General features: G+C 36.6%; 1 protein-coding gene across 21 annotated transcripts in view; it reads left to right on the plus strand.

The window, feature by feature from the left end:
• The window catches only part of ARB2A (ARB2 cotranscriptional regulator A), a 481,957-nt gene that overhangs the window by 296,311 nt on the left and 163,138 nt on the right, over positions 1-22,508 (plus strand). For all 21 annotated transcript variants that reach the window (XM_071097861.1, XM_071097857.1, XM_011758778.2 and 18 more), the window contains 2 exons: positions 14,091-14,207; positions 22,023-22,107. In XM_071097861.1, coding sequence (XP_070953962.1) covers positions 14,091-14,207; positions 22,023-22,107 — 202 coding nt within the window. The remainder of the gene's footprint in view (positions 1-14,090; positions 14,208-22,022; positions 22,108-22,508) is intronic.

The raw sequence follows: 22,508 nt of genomic DNA on the forward strand, positions 1-22,508 counted from the left end.
TCAGAAAAAGAATAAAACAACAGCCATTCAGTCCATGGAATTAAAACAGTTTATGTGTACAAACCACCTTGGTGGCCTGTCAACCCAAGACTTACATAAAAGTAAATCACTTTGGAGGCTGTAGTATTACAAGGAAGGAAAGTGCTAGGACATACCATCAAGGAACTAAGGCATATGTGCTCTTAGGTAGTGCACTGTAGCATAGAGTGAAGGAGAGGCATCATCAGTTGTGGAACTTGGAGTTTGATATTGGTGTTATCCCACAGGTGACACCTAAGTCACTTTTCCTGTTTTCTCATCCGTACAAAAAGCAATTGGATTGCATAATTTCTAATGTCCTTGAAAATTTTTCATTCTTTTCTTCTATGTGATGGTACTGTGGAGCCATGCCCTCATTATAAATAATATTTAAATTATTTCAGTAAACCATGATGTTACTTATAAATTCACTTTTATATAAAAGGCCATAGGAGATACGATTGCACTGTATTTATAACTATTAGAATGTAAATCTTAAGGCAGTAGAGTCTAACCCACCCACTCACAGACTGAATAAAAAGTGGCATCAATTACCTTCTGGAAACATTTAATTGAATTACTGGAAAATTCAGCAGTGAGTTTATTGTCCTTTTTTGTTTGAGGAGAAAGGGGACTAATAGATCATAGTATGTGCTGGTGGTTGTGTGGGAAGAGACAGACTTAGGGAAGCCTTGCTTTTCCTGACAACTTAGTGACAGAAAGTAGTATGGTAGATTTCATCATGACACCCACAATAAGGAGTGGCAGGTTGGGATCTTATGAAAGTGGGTAAGGAATCAGAACTGTGGAAACTCAACATTTGTTCCTCATTCCTATGCATAGTCTTCTTTTGTGCTGTGACTGTGGTAGTATCTCCTTTTATTGTATTTCTGATTACAATAAACATTCCTCTCAAGGAGTCACTTTTATTCTTTTTCAATCTAGATTTCTTCTTTTGACTTCTCTCAAATGTCAGTCACTCTCCTCCCTTCAGACACATTGATGTTTTGTTGATATTTAACCGCCATCCTTTCATACATATATGCCTAAAAGAACAATATAGAAGCTATCTAGCAATTTATCACTTCCCTTGTACTGTACGTCTTCAGTAAAATTTTTCTGAAAGCACCTCTCTTGTTCTCCCATTTCTGTGCCATGTCTATTTCACTTATAATCGCCTTAGATAAAACCTGTGTGTAATTCTGTTTTGTATATTGCCTTTTATATTATTAACACTCAGTAAAATAGTTTAAGAATTGCAGTCTGTAGTCCTGTCAGTCTGTCACCTTTCAGGCACTACTTTAAAATTCTGAAAATGTAAATGAAGTAATTAACCTGATATGAAACAGTGACACATAATTGACTTTCTAAATTAGTGAACTACTGACTCTTTTATATATTTGCCATTTTATAGAATTTCATATTGGCTACTTAACAAAAGGTGTGAGGTAACAAAAATTCTGCCTCCTACCATAACAAATACTGATGCTTATTAAACACTCTGTACTGTGCTTCCTAAGTATATTTATTTTAGAATCTTGCTGTTTGAATTATTTTGTCTCATGAAATTGAGGCAATACTTAATGATAATAGAATAGAGACCCTGAATCATTGGCTCAACTGATGGAATGTCCTCCAAAGAAGTGCTAAGGAATAGACACATGAAAGAAAATGGAATTTTCAAAAGTAGCCTAGAGAATAATTCACCTTCACTCCTACATAAACGCTTCCTCAGTGTAAATTTTTCAATGCACTCATGCATCAGAGCTGTCAGATGTCTAAATGACGGGTTTCAGAGTTTTCCTCTTCCTGTTAGTGATCTGAAGTGCTACTCCAGTGTTTTCCATTAGGGTGGATATTGATAGAGGACACTTGTTGTATAGTGGACTGTTTATGGTTCACTAGTATATCAACTCAGAAGTGTTCTTTTGTTACGTGTAGTGTATATACATGCTCTCTATCTGTGGAAGGCAGATGCAGCCATATACATAGAGGTAAGTAGCTACTTTCAGTTCAGTCCTATCTTTTCTTCCATCCAGTGTTTATATGGTTTTGTGCAGTAAGTACAATCCCTAAAATCCCTATCTCAAATAAACCTTTCAAACCATTTATTTCTGCAGACTTTCTTATTTCAGAAATGTGAGATATGCCTTCATAAGAAAAATGTCTCCAACATGTAATTCAAGTCATTTTAAAATCCCAACTTAAAGAATTGTTCCACATTTGTTGATTGGGAAATGTGCATTTAAACAGCCCTTAAAAGTTAGTTGAATCGAAGTTTCTTCAAGCAACAGTATTCACTTGCAGGGAACAGAAGTTTCAGGTATTTAGCATAAGTTCCTAGGTAGAAGAGCCATCTGGAGATCCTCGTTCAAATATTTTCAAACAATGTAGAAAGCCTGTGACTTATACTTATTATAATGATGTCACTTTCTCATTTACAGATGGGTGTCAACCTCTCCCAGTATCTGGCAGCTGTAATAACCCACAATTGATTAACGCATCCTGTCTTATGAACATTTAGATGGTTTTTATTGAGCTGGCCAAGAACCACCCCCCACCATCTAGGCCAATCACATTAGTGCTACACCATTTCAGCTCCATAAACCTGAGCTTACATTGAAAAAATGTGATCAAATGAAGATTACCCTGAATTTCTAGAGGCAAAACCTTAGAAACGTTTGAGGGCATAAACCAACCAAGATTGGAAAAGAATCAAAATCTCAATTGTCTTTAGTCCCCAAATTTATATAGCACAGTCTTTATTTTCTTTGTATCATAGGGAATAAAGGCTGAGATTTGAAAAGCCATCTTGCTACTTTTACAGTGAAACCTCTCTGTCCATACTTATCCTTGTTTCTCCTACCAACACCATCAGGTTTGAGCATATTATGCCAGATGCTAAGTAGTGATGATTGCATACTTTATTTGAAGTTTGGGTTATTTTGCACTTAGATGCATTTAGTTTTGAAATCACAAGTATAACTTACTTTATCTGACATATACATTTCATTTGAAATTTGGAAAATCCAGTCATTCCCCACTGGATTTATAGGATAATTTTTGAAATTTGTGAATTTTATTTTTTTGGGGTTTTTGTTTTTGTTTTTTTGTTTTTTTTTTTTTTTTTGCTTTTCAATAGTCTTCTGAAAGCAGACCTCACATTCTTTTAGCTCTGTGTTTTTCTCTTCATAATCCAACATTTAGTGGCTTGATATGGTATCAGTGTGTAAAAGGTCTAAAATCTGAGATCTAAGAAAAATCTACTTGATCTCTTAGCTATTAGTGAGTCAAATCATAATGTGATCTTGAGTACATGAATAAGACAATGGGGTGTTAGCAGGTTGGAAGGAAAATTTAGATTTGAATGTAGAGGATTAAGATGGCAGATGGGAGCAGGACTAGTATGCAGCTCCCACTCGGATAGACAGAGCAGTGTGTGGAGGCTCACATCATGAACGTATGCTCCAAGAACTACCACAGGAACATACTAAGAAAGCCAAGAGAATCTGCAGACCCTCTGAAGGAACTGAATCACTGCTGTAGGCTCCCTGAGATGCTGAAAAACTGTGAGTCTGCCTGCCTTCTCAACAGAGAGGCTCATGGTCTGGGTCAAGTTCTCAGCCCTGGTCACCGGCTGCCTAAAAATAGACTTAGTGCTGTTGTGGGGCATGGTGGGAGTGAGACTGACTTTTAGGACTGTGGGCCGCATGGGAGCAGGGTGAGGCCTGTGACTGCCAGCTTTCCCCCACTTTCCTGGCAACCTATATGACTCAGCAGAGGTGAATATTCCTTCACTGGACTGGGAACCACAGCCCCACCCCCCACAGCAGCCACAGCAAGCTTGCCAGAGGAGCAACTGAGCTCAGATACACATATCCCTACCCCCACCTGGTGGTCTTTCTCTACCCACCCTGGTAGCCAAAGACAAAGGTCATAATCTCTTGGGAGCTCTGTGGCCCTGCCCACCACCTGAGAAACCTGAATACTTAACCAAGTGTCCCTAGGGCAAGTTTGGATCCTGCCTGTAGAACCACAGCTGATGCCCTCTTGAAAGTGCCACCTCCTGACTAGAGGCCAACCAACACAAAAGCAGCACACTAAACAAAAACACAACCAAGAACCCTCACAGAGTCCACTGCACTCACTTGCTACCTCCACCGGACTAGGTGCTGGTATCCGTAACTGCAAGACCTGAAGATGGATCATATCACAGGACTCTTTGGAGACACTGCCCAGTACCAACCAGAGCCCAGTAGCTCTGCTGGGTGTCTAGACCCAGAAGAGCAAAAGCAACTACAGCCCGGCTCTCAGGAAGCCCCATTCTTAGGGAAAGCAGGAGAACACCACATCAAGGGAGCACCCTGTGGGACAAAAGAATCTGAACGGCAGCAGCCCTTGAATCCCAGATTTGGACATAGTCTATCCAAATGAGAAGGAACTGGAAAAACATCTCTGGTAATATGACAAAACACAGTTCTTTAACACCCCCAAGAGATCATACCAGCTCACCAGCAATGGATCCAAACCAAGATGAAATCTCTGAATTACCAGAAAAAGAATTCAGAAAGTCAATTATTAAGCTAATCAAGGAGGCACCAGAGAAAGGTGAAGTTCAGTTTTTAAAAATCAAACACATGATACAGGATATGAAAGGAAAGTTCTTCCGTGAAATATATAATATAAATTAAAAACAATTACAACTTCTGGAAATCAAGGACACACTTAGAGAAATGCAAAATGCACTGGAAAATCTCAGCAATAGAATCAAACAAGCAGAAGAAAGAACTTCAGAGCTTGAAGACAAGGTTTTCGAATTAATCCAATGCGTCAAAGACACAGATTTGAAAGTAGGGTAAACAAATGCTATAATTTCTGTTATGGCCTGTGGTAGACACTGTGATGCACTACTCAGTTGCACCTTCAATAAAGGACTTACTGCCTCAGCCCTTGGGAGTGCTCTCAGCAGACATCTTTCAGCTGTCAATCCCTATCAGAGATTGCCTCAGCCACTTTGGTGCTCATACTCAAAGAACAGCGTGGTAGATTAAAGGCCATGCCATCTAGACCCAACTTGGAACAACTCTGAAGGGCCATTTTGAGTTCTGAGCTCCCCAGGAGTTATGCAAGTCTGTAATGGGACCTGCATGTCACCTTGATTTATCTCTCTGTTCATTCTTGCCTCATTCCCCTCCCTTCCTCAGATGTTGATTGTAAGGACACACGTTGATATTCTGCATGCTAAACACTGTCTTAGAGTCTTTCCTGGGAACCCAACCTGTGATGTAAGTCGTTTCTAAATAACATGAAACCAGACATTACTCTAGCTTCCTAACCATCACCTTCCCTTATCTATTCCATTTCTGTAAACTTTCATCAGTCCACAAATAATTTTGAGCACCTGTTATGTGCCAGTCATTGTGCAGGGAATGAGAATGTGGTGTTAACAAATATGGTTTTGTCCTCATGGAGCCTACATGGGGGCAAACAAATCCTTACTGGTTTTATAAATATTTCAGAAGAAAAAAATACAGGATATTATGTACAAATAGCCATGGTACAAAGACGGGATCTGGAGTTAAAAGGTACGCTGCATGCAGTGACTCACACTTGTAATCCCAGGGCTTTAGGAGGCCAAGATGGGAGGATTGCCTGAGGCCAGGAGTTCAAGACAAGCCTGGGCAACATAGGGAGCCCTTGTTTCTACAAAAAAAAAAAAAAAAAAAATTTAGCCAGAAGTGGTGGTGTACGCCTGTAGTTCTAACCACTCAGTGGGTCGAGGCAGGAGGATCACTTGAGCCCAGGAGTTTAAAGTTACAGTAAGCTATGATCCTACCACTGCACTTCAGCTTGGGTGACAGACCAAGACCCTGTCTCTTAAAAATAAAAATAAAAAATCTGCCTATGCCACCATTCACATTATGTGAATGTGGTATGCGTGGGTCACTTACTCTCTCTGGGCATCAGTTTCCTCATCCATAAAACAGGTGCATAATCCTTCAGCTACCAACCTGTGTACTTAAAAAGGAATTGTTCTATCTAATGAGATAATCTGTATATAAATACTCAGAATATGAAGGGTCTCTATGGAATGTATCTAACCTGCCTTCTTTCCTAAAATGTGAGTTCTACCCAGAGGTCAGAAATCATGCCTTCCTCTGCTTTATAGTTATAATCTATTACCTAAATTTTTTTTCATAAAGTTTTGATAAATTTTCTCACTTTTTCATATAAGACAATGTCACCATTTAAATTCTCCTTCGCTGAGCCTGCCTTAGTTTTTTGGTTTGACAATGTTTAGTCCTAACTTACACTTTTATACTGTATCTACTTCACATATATTCATTGTAATTTTTAAATCTATTTTATAACATCTTGCCTACTCTGGTCAGTCATATTACATAATAAGATGTTTTAATCATACAAGTCAACATGATGATCACTTATCCTATTTTCTTATTATGCAAGTGACCCCTTTTACTTTTTCCTTGCAATTAACTTGTCTCTTACATAATAGATACTAGCTGTTTTCTTGATTGGTAGAGCAAGTTTTTCAAACAGTCGCTTTCCCCTCCCCATCCCCAACCACACCACATCATGTATTTTGTAGAGCATTTGTCTTCTTTCTCAACTCCCAGATTGTCAATCACTTAATGTTTGCTTTTTTTTTTTTTTTTTCCTTTTCTTTTTATTTTAAACCTATCTTACACATGCTTTTTTTGTTGTTGAGGGAGCTTGCACGTGGCAGCATGGTCTAGGCAGGAAAGGAAAAGGAAGTTATTACTGCTCTCTTCTGGCCGCCTGCAATAATAAATCATAACTTGCCTTTCCCTAACTGGTGGCTGGAGACTTATCTTCATAAATGCATGTGACCCAAGAAGTTTCAGTTTACATACCCTATCCCTTGGTGTTCTTGCCTATGGAGAGCCTTTTCCTTCCTGAAATTAAACAAAGGTTGCAAGAATTGAAGCTAGGGCTTCAAAGCACAGGAAAAGAGAATGTTGTCTTATCCTGTTGCTACAGTGGAGATCCAGCTGGCCATGTTTACCTAACCAGGGTGTGAGACTGCTTGTCCATCTGTGAAGGGCTCAGCACAGTGCTAAGGCTTGCTCTTAAATTTTGGACTTAGAAACCTTTTGAAATCCCTCTTGTGTGTTTTCCTACATCGTTATTTTTAGACAGTTGTATAGGTTTGGGGTATATGCTTAAATTGCTAAGCATTGAACAGAAGGAAACTTTATAAGCCTTACCTGTTTACCAGGGTAGCATTCAACATCGTGTTATATATACGATGACCAAATTATTTCCCGTTCAAACCAGAGCACTGTAACAGGGAAAGGAGACACTATTATTTATTATGCCAGTTTAATAGTCATAAGCCAAGACTGTTCTGAGCAAACTGGAATCTGTAGTCATCTTATTTATACTTAATTATTTCCTTTAAAATATTTAAGCAAGCCCAAATCACTTTACAAAATCGGGGAAGTAGGGGTGGAGATGGGAGTAGAAGCTGTATGATACTTCAAAACTGCTCTCTATCAGTATGAATTTTGATGTCACTGAAGAGTACATAGATACCACATCTAAAAGGTAGGTTACATTTTAGAAATTAGAGATGAATGTCAAGGTAATAATAATAACTGACATTATTGATTTCTTACGTGCCTTATCTCCTTTATACTTCAGCAGCCCTATGAAGAGACTATTAACCAAAAATAAAAATCTAAGCACGTCTAATTCTAAAGCCTATGCATGCTTTTAACTATAACACTATACTGCCTTCCTCTGGACATACTCTATATCTCTGTGATTATCTTTTTTTAAAAAAATACAGTCATTTACACCACCTCTATGTAGAAAACAAGGTGGTGAAGGGACTCTCCCCCAGCGTGGCACTACTGAGCCATGGCTTCATGCTTCGTTGCCAGCTCAAGCTATTCTGAAAGGGTTCACTGGTGGGAGGAAAGTAGAACTACCACAGTATTGCTTCACCAATTCCATTTTCATTGTCAAGTGCATGGTGATATGACTGGTCTAGTATGCTGATGACAGGATTTTAAATACACACAATCATCAGGTCTTAGTGCTTCTTAGCCATGCAGTTATAGAAGTCTTACACCACATAATCAAAGGAAAAAGTAGCCCTTTGTACATATTTTCTTTGTGGGCCTGTGCCTTTTTTAAAGTAATATTTGTCATTAAGTGCATTTATAAACTATACTTCTGTTAGCTTCCTCTATATGAGTGAGGATAATGCACTTTTTTAAAGATTTGGAATAGTTTACATATTTTTGTGGGATGACCTGTTATAATTGTGTACTGTGTGCCATTTCCTCTGCTAATTGCTTTACAGTTTGTTCGTTTAATACTCAAAATAATCCTATGACTTACATGGATTTATCATCTCCCATGACATTCACCTGATAAAACTGAAGTACAGAAAAATAATTTACTCAAAGTATCATTACTAGAAGTGGCAGAGCATGAACTTGAACCCAGAGAATCGGACTCCACTATCCTTGAATTTAACTATCGCACTTTATTTCCGAAGCTTCTACTTTCAAAATAGAAATTGTGAATGCAGATTAGAGGTGTGAACTGCAAGTAACAGGAGAGTTGAATGTCATACTCATCTGAATTTCCTGCTGGGCAGTTTGGTCTTCACATTATATCTACCGAAGTGTGTGTATTTCATTATAATCACTAGAGGTGCTAGTGCCTTAGGTAATAGAATCAAGGTTTTAGTGTTACACCAAAGATGGTGTTAGTAGCATTCTGTTGGGATAGACTTGTCCAAAAGAATCTTCAGGAAGAAGAATACAAAGTAGTCTCTGACCCTAAGAGAAAAGACTGCCAAACCCAGAGTTAGCTGATAAGTCGTCGTGGTACAGGGCACACTTGTAACCAGGTGGGCTTGGATAGCACAGGGCAGAGTACCATGAAATGGGGAATATGCAGGCAGAAATGTAAAGTGATAGGAGAGATTTGTGATAAAATATTATAGTCTGTTACAACCACATGAAAACTGCACTCAAGTAGAAGCACTGAATGCAATTATGATCTGCATAATGAAAGTGTGAAAAGGTACCAGCATTTTATACTTTTGAAGCCTTTGAAACAACTTAATCTGAAATTTTAACTCAAGGAGCTCTAGAGGGAGCTAATCTATTTATATACATGTATTTTTTTTTAAAGGCATCTCAAACCTCAACTGTGCTATTAACCTGAGTGATGATTCATTCATGCTCATACGGTAGTAATGATCCTTGGATTTATAAACGTACAGTAGTGTCAGATCCTAATCTGATGCAAATATGTGTTATCTGATTTTCTTCTCAGAATATTATTTCCTGTACAAGTAATTCACATGCCGTAACCCTCACAGTACATATGTGTAACACATGTCATAATTTAAAAAGAAAGTAATAGCTTTTGCTGATGGAAGACTTTAAAATATTTTTTCAAAAACACGTTTAAAACATATATATCCAAACATAGCTATGGGTCTGCATGCACATATACACATCCCTACCCCAACCCACACTGGCTTTTTTAGGAATTTCCTTGGACTTTAAAATATAAGGAGAAGTAATTATTCTGAATGTCATGGCTGCCAGGCTACAAACACAGGAAAACGAAATTATGCATCAACTTCTTTTAGGTTAGGATAAAGCCAACCTAATTTAGAGTTTCTTTCTCCTTTAGGTTGGGAGATTGAATTGGGTTGGATTTACAATTCCCATACCCCGAGGCCCTGGATTAGAGATATGCCAAAGACTTCATGGCAGAGCATCCCCATAACATCAACATCTCCATGCCTTCAAAGTAAATTAAGGCATCTCTCTACCTCAATTCAGTTTAAATTAAACTAAATCATAATTCAGTTTGGCAGAAATAAAGGCATCTTTGTGTTTTCCTTTGCAGAAAGTCATTTATGGTAGAGTTCTGGAAGAAATGAAATCCAGAGAAATGCTAAAATAGTTTTTAAGCACAAAAAGGAAATTGAGGAATGCTTAGGATGACATGAAGCATTTGGATTTGGCCAGGTATCTGTGAAGACAGTAGGCAGGTACATCATTTGAGGACCTTAGAGAAAGCATGGTGAGTTAAATTAGGTGGACAGAAAAGGGCTGCAGGATTTCTGGAGAGAAATGGTAGCAGCCCTGTGGAAGGCCCGCACTTTACATGGAAGGGAGCAGAGGTACCCCTGCTGCCTCTGGCCCTCCCACACCTCCCTTTGGTCCTCTGGTCTTCATCTCACCAAATACTCCTGTTATACTCAGATGAACTCACCCGTCTTGTCACTGTTAGTTAATTTTTTAACTCTTACTCTGGAAGAAAATATAATGATAAACAAGATTTCCCCCCCTCAATTTCAACCCCATCAACAATGTTAATAATATGAACTTGCATACAGATGGCATATGTTTTTAATCTGTTCAAAGTACTGTACTTGATATTTAGTGGCTTAAACTTTTGTCAGACTAGGAGCATGCTACATAGTGAAGGAAAGAGCAGATTAATTATGTTTAAGCTCAAGTGAAAACACTAAGAATGGATAAATGGGTAGAATTAAGCAAACAAAACTATCAAGTAACAGGGCCACATTTTTTTATTAATGCTGAAATCATCAATATGATTTATAGGAATATCTAATTTTCCCTCTTACCTTAAACATTATTTATTTTAGAACTGTAATAATTTTAAAGTGCTATTGTCAGTTTCTCCTCCTGGCTGATTTCTGTGTTGGCATGATTTTTAGAATTTCAACATTCCTTACTGATCTGGATCTTTTTACCATTTAAAAAAATGTCCAAGTGAATGAAACGCTGTATATATGAAAAGGGAATTAATCAAATGAGTTTATTTATGTAAGAGTGCTATGTATTACTAAGAAGTAGACCTCGTGTAATACAGATGAAAGAACATGACATATATCCACGGTCAAGTCACGGTTTTGTCACTTTGTGTCTGGGTGGCCTTTAACTAGTTTCTTAAACTGTCTCAATTTACTTATCCACAAATAGGGAAAATAATACAAGTTTTGCATACATTTCCATATTATTTGAGAGTAAAATGAGAATTAATTTGTATTTTATTTTGAAATTTGGAAACTGCTATTCAGATTAAAATAAATATTATACACAGACAAATAAAAGCAAATTTTAATTGTAACTTTACAATGTATATCCTATTAAGCCATTGACCTTTAGGATGTTGATGTCTGAGGTATCAAAATTTGTCATCACTTCTATCCAACTCTTGATACCATACTGAAGATATTATAACAAAAATGGAATGGATGTTGACCTTAAGTGTAATTATTCAAAGGGATCTCTTACTGGATATTTCATAATTTATTCAAGAATATATGGAGACATTTAGATCACATGGGCTTATCTTTTTTACAGACTAAGATTCCTTTGAGAATCTCATGAAAGTTAAAGATCTTCTCCTCAGAAAAATATTCATATGCCCATATAGAAAATATTTTACAAAGAATTTCAAGTTGTTCATATCAATGGATCCTAATTAAATACTGCCATGTCCACCTTAGATTGTTATAGAGAATCTAAGGTGATATGATGATATGGCTTTCTCCCTTTTAGAGAGCGTTTTCCAGACTATTGGTCTTCTGTTACAGACCATATTGTAGAAGGATTTTTCCTGCCCAGCTGTGCTTCCACTCATTCCTTGCTTTGGCTATATTTCATCTAAGGTCTGTCTCTTAAGCAAACTCAATTCCATCTCCCTGCACCATTGCCTCTCTCTGGTATTTTTCATCAGTGCTCATTCACAGTGGAAGAAGTAACTAAGTCACTGTGACCCAGACTAACAAATGCAAGAAGCAGAGGGTCTGGACAGAAATGGCAGTTGCAAGTAGTTCCAGGACTACTAAATTAGGCTGCAGCAAGGCTGGAACAGAGGTAAATACTCCAGAAAGTTAAGACTGTTGACATATTCACTTATTCACAATTCTACTAATCCTAAACAGTCAAATGTTGGAAATTCTTTGCTACTGGGTTAATTCGTAAACAGCTCTTCATTAAGATCTTCTGGAATTTGGCCATTCCCCACCTGTGATAATAAAATATGAAAGTGATTTTTAAAGTGTAAAATGCTATAACAGTGTAAGAGAGTATCATATTGGATTATAATGTGACGGTGTGATGTGATGATAAATTGCGTGTTATCACTTCCACTGTATGAAACGTCAGCCAGAAAGACAAACAGACTACAGATATTTTCCTCTGGTAGTCCCTCTAACAACTCTGTATTTTTCCAGCTTGTAGAATTTTAATCCCCAGGTTTTCTATTTTAACACTAGCTCCTCACCAATTCATTACTTCATTGTATCTCATTTCACAAATGGCTCTCAAGATTTAGTGTCTTCAGATGCTGTCTTAAGTAAATCTGCATATGTTAACAACAGCCACAACAAAATCCAGGTCAAATATTTTAAAACGCAAGCATATCCTTAGAATACCAGAAAGCATGTTCTTATTTTGTACTTCAGCAACAATTGGTCTAGATCTCTAAAAGTGTTACTATTTAGAAAATGAGAATAAGGACATATAATTTCTTCATAAGCCAGATGGATTCACTATTGTGGAATTTGGGGTTTTATCATCTAATGTTGGTTTAAACTTTTATATGCTAGTGCCAGTGTGATCCAATGAGAATGTATTTGTAAAATAAAATCCAGAAGAAGGTAGCATACTACTTAATAATTCATATGAAGTATTAATTTAGAGTATTATTTTATGCTTTGAAAAGTATTATTGGTATTGCAAGATAAATTTTTGCAGTAATGTTATGATGTTGGTAACCAATATTGATTTTAAGATTTTTACATTATATAAGCAGAAAACACAGGGCACAAAGAGTTGAGGTGCAGAAGTGTTGGTGAGGTAGCATTAACAGTGAGTTGGGTTCCCATTAGGTAGTATTCATTGAGACATCATGTGCATATGCTGGGCTTAAAAAAATTTAAGAGAGAGAGAGACATTTTAAATTCAGAATGCCAACAGGCATCCTTTGGTATCATAAGCATGGTGTGCAATATTCTTTCTCTGTATGCACTTTCATCGCCATTCAGAATTCTCTTTTTTGAAGTGCACTATTATATTTTTGATAGACAATTCATAGAAATTAACAGCAAATGATAAATTGTTCTTTTTTTCAATAAAAGAATTTAGAGGGAGAAAAGACACTTGAAGCAAAAAGAGAACATTATTATGAAATGCAAGGTTACTATTTATGATATTTTAACTGTAATTTTCAAAGCTTTCTTACATTTGTTACACCAAATTAGGGCCACTAGTGTAGTAGATTAAAACCTTTTTTCAGTTCTTCTGATGTAGAAATTTTCGCTTTTAATTTCTTTATCTGGCAGACCACTGATGAATCCATCGGTATCTCCAAGCCAAGCAAATCTTTTTTTGTTATTTTTAGAAGCTGTTTTGTTTTGTAGAAATAGCATTCTATAGGAAGAAGTTATCATAAAATGTAATAGTTTGCCAACATAAAGAAATACGTTAGAAAGCAAAATTATATTAATGGGCTTTGAATGAAAAATATCTTTGTGGGCATTTAAAACACCAAGGAATTACTAAATTGGAAAAGTCAAAGCAAGATATCTTTCTTTACTGATGTGCCATCTACTGAAAACTAGTAGAAGTTGGTCCTAAGTAGCTAACAGTGAACCCTGGGTACTAACTTCCCTGAAGCACTGAAACAGGAAGTGGTGGAAGAAACTTGTAAAAGAAACCCTCAGGGATTCCCCTGTGATCCCTTTAATCCTCGAATTGTCAAACCACATGGAAAATAATAGAGCTGCGTAGTTCTAAGACTTAAGTGGTATTATCTTTTTAAAGGAAAATGTTAGGTCTTTTCACATCTCTGGACAAGAATAGGGTATGTGTTCAATGCAAAAAAGAGTAACTTTGAACCGGAGATACATATTGCTTTTTCATTTTTAATATAATATTGTTGTTATCTCTAACTAAGCAGGCTGCACCCAGTAGGAAAAACAATTATAGCCAATATTTTATTTTCCTTTTTTAAAACAGATGATTCAACGAGAAGCAGATGTAAAAAATAAGGTAACTGCTGTGGCATTGACAGACTCTGTTCACAATGTGTGGCATCAAGAAGCTGGCAAAACGATTCGAGAATGGATGAGAGAGGTGAGACTTGTGTTTTTTTTTTTTTAGTGCTGAGATGAATGGGTGTGAGCCTTTATGTCTTGAGCCCCCACCAACCTGTAACACCTCCCATCCTCAGACTCCCTTTCTAGAGGCAGAACATTGCGAGGAAATAGAAAATGTTAGACATGCTTAAAATAATAATAGAAAACCCGTGTGAAGAACCAATATTTTTGAAACCCCCCTCCCTTCTTTTTGGTTTTCTATAGAACACTGTGTGTATAGTGTTCAGTCTAAGGTGGGAACTTGTGCTGAAAAAGGTCATGGAATTAAGAGATTCTTATTCCCTGATGCTTAATTTTTCCACCAGCTATTTAGCATTGGTGCCGCTTGGTTACAAGAACGACGCATAAGGTACACTTGGTCTCCTTTTCTTCTTGAAAGGCAGTCAGTGTGTGCCACTCTTAAATGGATTGGCTGACTACATCCAGTAGAGGGAAGAGAAGAAAAAAGCTGAAATGCTGTTATGCCAGACCCTTGAGCTAAGAGAAACCCAGGGGCTAGCCATGGTTCAGCCTTAGGCTAAGAAAGCTTCTTTTCATACTTCCTAAGGGCTGGTGAACCTGAAAACTAACAAGGATTCATTGAATACGCTCCCATTATTATTATTTTTTAACTTTCAGCCTGCAGCTGAAATTTTCTTTTATTTTTATTTATCTTTCTGATATTATAAGCAGTTGGCATCAGCCACCCATGCCATGGTAATTGTTTAATCAAATCATTTACTTATATAGTATGAATGAGTTGATTGACCTTCTTGGTTTTCTTCCAGTTTTTCTTGATAGAATACCTGGTGGCCCTTCAGCTGATACCATAGGACTGTGTGGTGGGTAAATTCTACCAGCCTTCATGGTGCACTGTAAGGACCACAGAGTTAATGTCTGAAGAGATAGAAAAATTAGGCTATATAATTTCATAGTAGCGTTATATTATCACCAGTCTGTTATCACTTGTTTTTCTGCATTAGAAAAAGTACTTTCATCATGCAAAAGTCTAAAATATTTTTATTCCAGTCCTCTTAATACTATAAACATATAAAGATGGGTTTTTTAAATCTTTTCTAACATGTAGGTGTTTGATGATGACACAGAAAGCTCCCAGCATTATATAAATAGTAAGGTTAATAAATGAGCTGTTAGTAACTTTTCCCCACACACATAACTAGTATGGAATTTGATACTTGGCTCAAACTAAAAACATCCTGGCTCATGAGTTTTTCATTCCTGATGACAAATATAACAAAATTTATTTAGGTTTACTTTTTAAGTATTTCTAACTAAGGCTGGATTAGGTGTTCCTTTCAAAAGTCAGAATATATTAATCTGTGTAGCTTCCATCTAACTGACTAGACAGTAGTTGAATTCATCATAATTTAATCAAGGCTGCCATTAATTTCTTTGCAAGCATAGCTGTTGTAAAATTTATAAAATTTTATAAATGCCCTAGTTCTTGGATAGTTCTTTCAGTTCCCTCAATTAAGCCTTAGGGAAGCAATTTGAAGAGTTTTGTATTTTGACCTATCAAAATTGATGTCCCAGCTCAATCACTTACATAACTTTGTAGTTTGAAGCAAGTTATTTTATCTCTTTGAGATTCGATTTTCTCATCTGTAAACTATAATACCTACCTTGCAAACGTGATGGAAAATAACATATGTAAAGAAATAGCACAGTTCTTGGCACTTTAAAAAAGTTCGGTAAGTTAGAGCTGTCACTGTTGTTATAGTCTCACTCCCAAATAATATAAAACACATAAACTATATTCATCTTTTGTTTTATGAATGGTTTGCCTATTCAAAATATCTTACAAAAAGGAAACAGGGTGACATACTGGAAGTAATTCAGAACAAGCATATGGGAGAACTAAATTTTGATAATGACTCTGGCTAGGTAAATCAATAATTAAGAATCTAGCATGTACCAGCTAGTTTGCTAAGATTTATAATCTTGGAAAAGCCACTCCATCTTTTTGGGTCTGTTTCATAATTGAATTGGAGACAGTAATTCCTATTCCATCTACTTCATGAAATATTGTGAGAAGCAAAGGTGATAATCAAGGATGAAAGCTCTTTGAAAAGCAAATGATACTATATAAAGAAATGAGATGTGTTATTATTGAAAACACTGTAATATCTCAGAGATTTAACTTATTAGAGCATTCCTGATGGGGCTTTGAAATTACCCCTGTTCAGTGACCTTCTCCAAAACGAGAACAAAAAGAGAGACTGTAAAAGTGTATGACAGGTATCCTTGTAGGAACCCACCTAAATGTGTGACCTCTTATAGAGAAGATTACAGTGTGGTTTGGCAATATAAGAGTCCAGTGTTTCCGAACTCTCAGGATGAAACTTCCTCCCCTTTTCTTTCTCCTTTCTTATTTCCTATCCTCTCTGCAAGACTCCTTGAAATAATGAAGAGAAACAAACCTGGATTACAGGAAAGGGCGGTTGTCTTAAGCATGAGTGTTGGAAAGTTTTTTGTTTTGTAAGTATGTTTAAATTAATGTGATACGTATAAGTGGCCAACAAACATATGAAAAAAATGCTCGACATCACCCATCATCAGAGAAATGCAAATTAAAACCAAAATGAGATACCATCTCACACCAATCAGAATGGGGATTCTTATACACTGTTGGTGGGAATGTAAATTAGTACAGCCTCTGTGGAAAACAGTATGGAGATTTCTCAAAGAGCTAAAGAAAGAAGTACTATTTGATCTAGCCATGTCACTACTGGGTATCTACCCAAAGCAAAAGAAGTCATTTTACCAAAAAGACATCTACACTGGTATGTTTATCGCAGCACTCTCCATGATAGCAAAGGCTTGGAATCAACCTAAGCATCCATCAAAGGATGACTGGATAGAGAAAATGTGGTACATATCTAAATATATGTATATAGATATATAGAGATATATACTTTGGAATACTACTCGGCCATAAAAATGAATGAAATTATACCTTGCAGCAACATGGATGGAACTGGAGGCCATTATCTTAACTGAAATCACTCAGAGACAGAAAGTCAAATACCACATGTTCTCACTTCTCAGTGGGAGCTAAACAGTGGGTACATACGGACATACAAAGTAGAATAATAGACATTGGAGACTTCAAAAGATGGAAGGTGGGAGATGAAGGATGAGAACTTATCTATTGGGTACGATGTACACTGTTTGGGTGACAGTTACACTAAAAGCCCAGACTTTACCACTATGCTGTAGTATATCCATGTAACAAAAATGCACTTGAAAGTCCTAAATCTGTAACAATAAGAAGGGATGTGATGAAGTTACTGATGTTATGCATTCATTTTTTAAAAAGCTAATTTTTAAACCTACCAATTTAGCTTACAGAACAAAGGTTAAGAAATATATTATTGTATTACTTGTGTAATTTATAAATATTAGTAACAGTTTCCTTTAAAGAAGGAAGGTCAGGCCGGGCACCGTGGCTCACACCTCTAATCCCAACACTTTGGGAGGCCGAGACAGGTGGATCACCTAAGGTCAAGAGTTCGAGACCAGCCTGGCCAACATGGCAAAACTTTGTTTCTACTAAAAATACAAAAATCAGCCAGACATAGTGTCAGTTAACCCATAATCCCAGCTACTCAGGAGGCTGAGGCAGGAGAATCACTTGAACCCAGGAGGTGGAGGTTGCAGTGAGCTGGGATCACGCCATTGCACTCCAGCCTGGCCAACAGAGCAAAAGCTCCATCTCAAAAAAAAAGAAAGAAAGAAAGTCAAAGAGTAGTACTACTTTGAGCAATTACTCCAAGTGAAACCTATTCTGAACTAAAAGACCACGCATAGATGCTAAGCCAGCCTCTTGAGGAGAGGTAAAAGGTAAATGAAGGCAGCTCCTGAGGAACTTCTTACTTCAAGCCCCAGGACTGTCTAGGCTGAGTGGGCAAATGTTTCCCAACATACCCCTGGCCTCTGAAATTCTGCAGCCACACCAGATGTACGATTCTATGTAATAGTTGTAAACCCTTCCCATCACCATTCAACTCTGAGTGTAGGGCCTTAGAAACTTGACCTAGTGAACCATAGTTGTATTTGTCCGAGGACACAAAACGTTTCACATTAAAAAATCAACCTTTAAAGCAATGGTGATTTACAATTCAGACATATGCAATAAAAATGAATAAAAATCTGGCTTCAACCAAGGCAGTAAGCATCTCCAAATACCTCCAAACACCTTGCAAAGGAATAGCTACTACCTACTTTTCTCTTTAAATATAATATACTAAATTGTAATCTTTTTATTTAAAAAAATTATTTCAAACCTACTCTGAAATATTGTTGACCTTGGTTCAAATGTCAAAGGGAATCACTCAGCACTGTGGCCTGTAGGCATTTCTAATCCATATCGATAGCTCCCCAAATTTTGGATATTACAAAAAGGAAAATTTACAACCACAAAAATCTATAGGATCATCATTTTAGGGTAAAAAATAATGTTTAAACTGATAACACTTAGCTTAAAGAAATACTTTCTACATTACCTATTTTTCTCTTTTTCCTTCAGATCCAGAGAAACATTAGTCATGTAGTCTGTCCCTATCTGCCTGCCCTGGCCAAGGACTTCTTTCTCTATGCTTGTTTGTTGGAACTAGGGGAGGCTGCATCTGAGTCTCAAGCATGGCACTATTGGTACCTTGAGTTCAACATACCTTGTTGCCTATTCAGGGGACCTGAGAATAAATGTCAGGGGCTGCTAACCCTCTCCAGCATGTTCTGAATTTAGGTAGGGCTTTCCTAGTGGGCTGCCTGCATTGCTACCTGTAACACTTTGGTAGTGTTCATCTCAACTAAAAATTGGAATAGGGACAAAGTGAGGCATTGAAAAAAGGGATACGTAAGTATTAGAAAAGCATCGAAAGAGACTTGACTTCTAAACTATAGTAACACATTTCAGAATAGGGAGTTAGATTTGATAAAATAAAATTTCAGACAAATTGAATTTAGATATAACTGCATGTCTTTCTTTGCATATGTTTATGCTATTTTATTTCATTATACTCTATCATATAACAAACATTTAACTTGTTTTGCCCTTTTTTCTATATAATTTTCCCAATGGGGTAAAAATGCCACATACCCCTGCACTCACACACACACACACACACACACACACACACACACACACATACACACTCTGAAATGGCCATATCAAATCTGTGTAGTTGTACACAGGTACTTTGTCATTGCAGAGAACTTTTGGACATACTCACTTTAACTATAGGGTGTTCAACTTCTGTCCAGTTTTTATGAGAGATCAAAGCCTTAAACACGTGGCCAGATAAAAACTGAAATTTCACAAACATAAAATGTTAACCTATATTTTGCTTTAAGTGTTTGAATTAAAGGTGATCTGAGCAAACTGGACAAAAGTTAATTTTGTTCAGCTTTTTAAGGTAACAATTTAAGAAATGATTAATCGTCTGCATATTGTAATGTGCCATCACTTGTATTAATACTAGAAAATCCTATAAGACGTAGCTTTACGTATGTGAAGTGTAGGTGAACAGTAGGAAGACCGACATATCACCTGGTTAATAGCTGACTTTCATCAGATTTGGAGGTACTAGTTGGATGAATAATAATTAAAATACATACAGTACCTAATCGCTGCCTGTCTGTCGGTAGTGCTAATTGCTGTCATTGAAAAGACGGAATTGTTTAAAAAAAAGAGAGAGAGAAAGAGAAAGTCATTCTTCATTGAAGCTATCTCCCTGTATCATTGGGAGCCTATTTTTAGTACCTATAGAAGTCATGATTTTTGAATTTATTAGGGGCTGTGATGAATGATAAAACAAATCATCCATTTACATATCTTGACACTGCTTTGGAGAATACTTATTTCTTACAAGCAAGTGTCACATTGTATATAAAAGCTGGCTAATTGTGTGCTAATCTTCTGCATTATCTAGAACTCTCTGATGTGGTGTTATATCAATAGTAATATTAATTTTACTTATTTCAAATGTATGAAATATCTTCTAAAACCCTATTCCTTTTATAATTTCTACCCTTACATTGTGTAGTTTTGCATTCAACTGCTAATTAAGATTAGGAGAGCACATTATAGAATATGTATCCATTTTAAACCACCAAGCTTTTGTAATGCATGAAAAATACTAATATTTTATCTATTTTAAATGTAAAAAGAGAGAAAGCATTTAAGAACATTACTACATGTTATGTTTGTTTTCATGTTTTTTTCCTACACAGTTCAATAGTTTCATTGATCTACTGTTTCTTACAAAAATCTGCCATGCTTTGTGAACTTCACTTTCTAATCTCATACAGCAACCCTTCCTTTATGTTATTCCTGCTCTCCCTGGTCCCAGAACAGTAGGGTTGCCTTGACAAATCTATTCAAAAGCCATTCCTCGGCCTTTATTGGTGGGGACTGGGGCCTTTGAAATTCTCTCCTCACTGCAACACAGCTGACATCTTCTTCCAGACAGAATGAATTAAGGAAATACAATAAGACACTTGATCTACCAGTCAAGGATCTTTCCACAGTGAGGACGGATTCCATGGTGCACAACCAGGGCAGCAAGCATCTAAAAATACACAATACATGCTTGTTTACCAGAATAGCAATCACCGATTTTTCCAAAATGATTGATGGGATGATTTCTTTAAAAAAAAATCTGTCTGGAAATTCATTGTGTGTGTGTGTGTGTGAGTGTGTATGTGTCTGTGTGTTGAGAAATGTTTTAAAAACCGTGTGATGATAATCACATATTTTTAGCCAGACTTCAAATACAGACTTAAAATGTATAGAAGGAATATAGATTATTTTATTTCTCTGAATTGTAAATCATTACCTTACATCGTTACTATTAAAAATTACCTAATTTTTAATGTTGGAGGCTTTGTGTCCATAGACACACAGCTACAACTCACCAGATGGTGATTCTTTATAACTATTTTGATACAGCCTTAATTAAAGCAGGTAAAAGTAAAAATTTAAAAATAGTATTTTTATATGGGTCAGATTTTGAGGAGTAAATACAAAATTCATTTATTCTGGTATTATGCAAAGAATATAGTTTAAAAATTGGCTATTCTTTCTTGTGTTCATATTAATATTTATTTTAATCTAAAAGTTAAAAATGGATACTTCTTTTATTTTCCATTAATTATAATACCTTTATTTGTTTACTGCTTGGCCATCTAAACTTCACTTGGAAATATATTGCATCATGGTTCATGGAAGGTTACATGTCATCTTATTTTATTTATTTTTTGAGACGGGGTCTCCCTCTGGCACCCGGGCTGGAGTGCAATAGAGTGATTTCAGCTCACTGCAACCTTTGCCTCCTGGGTTCAAGCCATTCTCCTGCCTTAGCCTCCCAAGTAACTGGGACTACAGGCATGTGCCACCATGCCCAGCTAATTTTTGTATTTTTAGTACAGAAGGGGTTTCACCATGTTGGCCAGGCTGGTCTCGAACTCCTGACCCCAAGTGATCTGCCCGCCTTGACCTCCCCACAAAGTGCTGGGATTATAGGCGCAAGCCACCATGCCCTGCCCTTACATGTCATCTTAATATCAGCACAGATGATTTGCTGAATTGTAAAACAAACAAAAAAACCTTTTTCACAGTCATGTTAATTATGAATAATTACTGTTTATGTAAGAAAAAAATGTTAAGTGTATTGAAAAATAAATTGAATACAGTCTAGTGGTTGATTTCATAGGATAAATTAATCTCTTCCTCAACATTTGGTCTTGGCTTAAATTGTATTTCAACAATATTGTCTCTATTACGTTGCAGAACTGTTGTAATTGGGTCTCTAGCTCAGAACCATTAGACACATCAGTGGAGTCCATGCTACCTGATTGCCCCCGCGTCTCAGCAGGTATGTGTTTGATAAGAGATATATGATTGCTGTTGTTTATCAAGGTGAAAAATATGCTAATGAAATGTAGAATTCTATTTTGTGAATTAGCTTGTTTTTGTCTTTGAGTTGTTGGATGAATTATTGGTAATATTATGCATGGGTAGAATCCTCTATCACATATTTGTTAAGTAACTTAAAATGCTTACCAACAAACTCGGTAAGATGAATAGGTGAAACAATTCAAGAGTAGTATAGACAACTGCTGTTGAAACTTAGAGAGATAAGACATACATACATGGATACCTAAACAACAAGGATTGGGCAGACATACAGGATCTTTCATAGGATATGTGTCTCTGAGTTCCAACTCAATGATATGACAGGCAGGCAATGATGTTGTGTGTCCTAGAGACTTTAGA

The sequence above is a fragment of the Macaca nemestrina genome, chromosome 6 (genome assembly GCF_043159975.1).
Source record: "Macaca nemestrina isolate mMacNem1 chromosome 6, mMacNem.hap1, whole genome shotgun sequence".
Taxonomy (NCBI): Eukaryota; Metazoa; Chordata; class Mammalia; order Primates; family Cercopithecidae; genus Macaca; species Macaca nemestrina.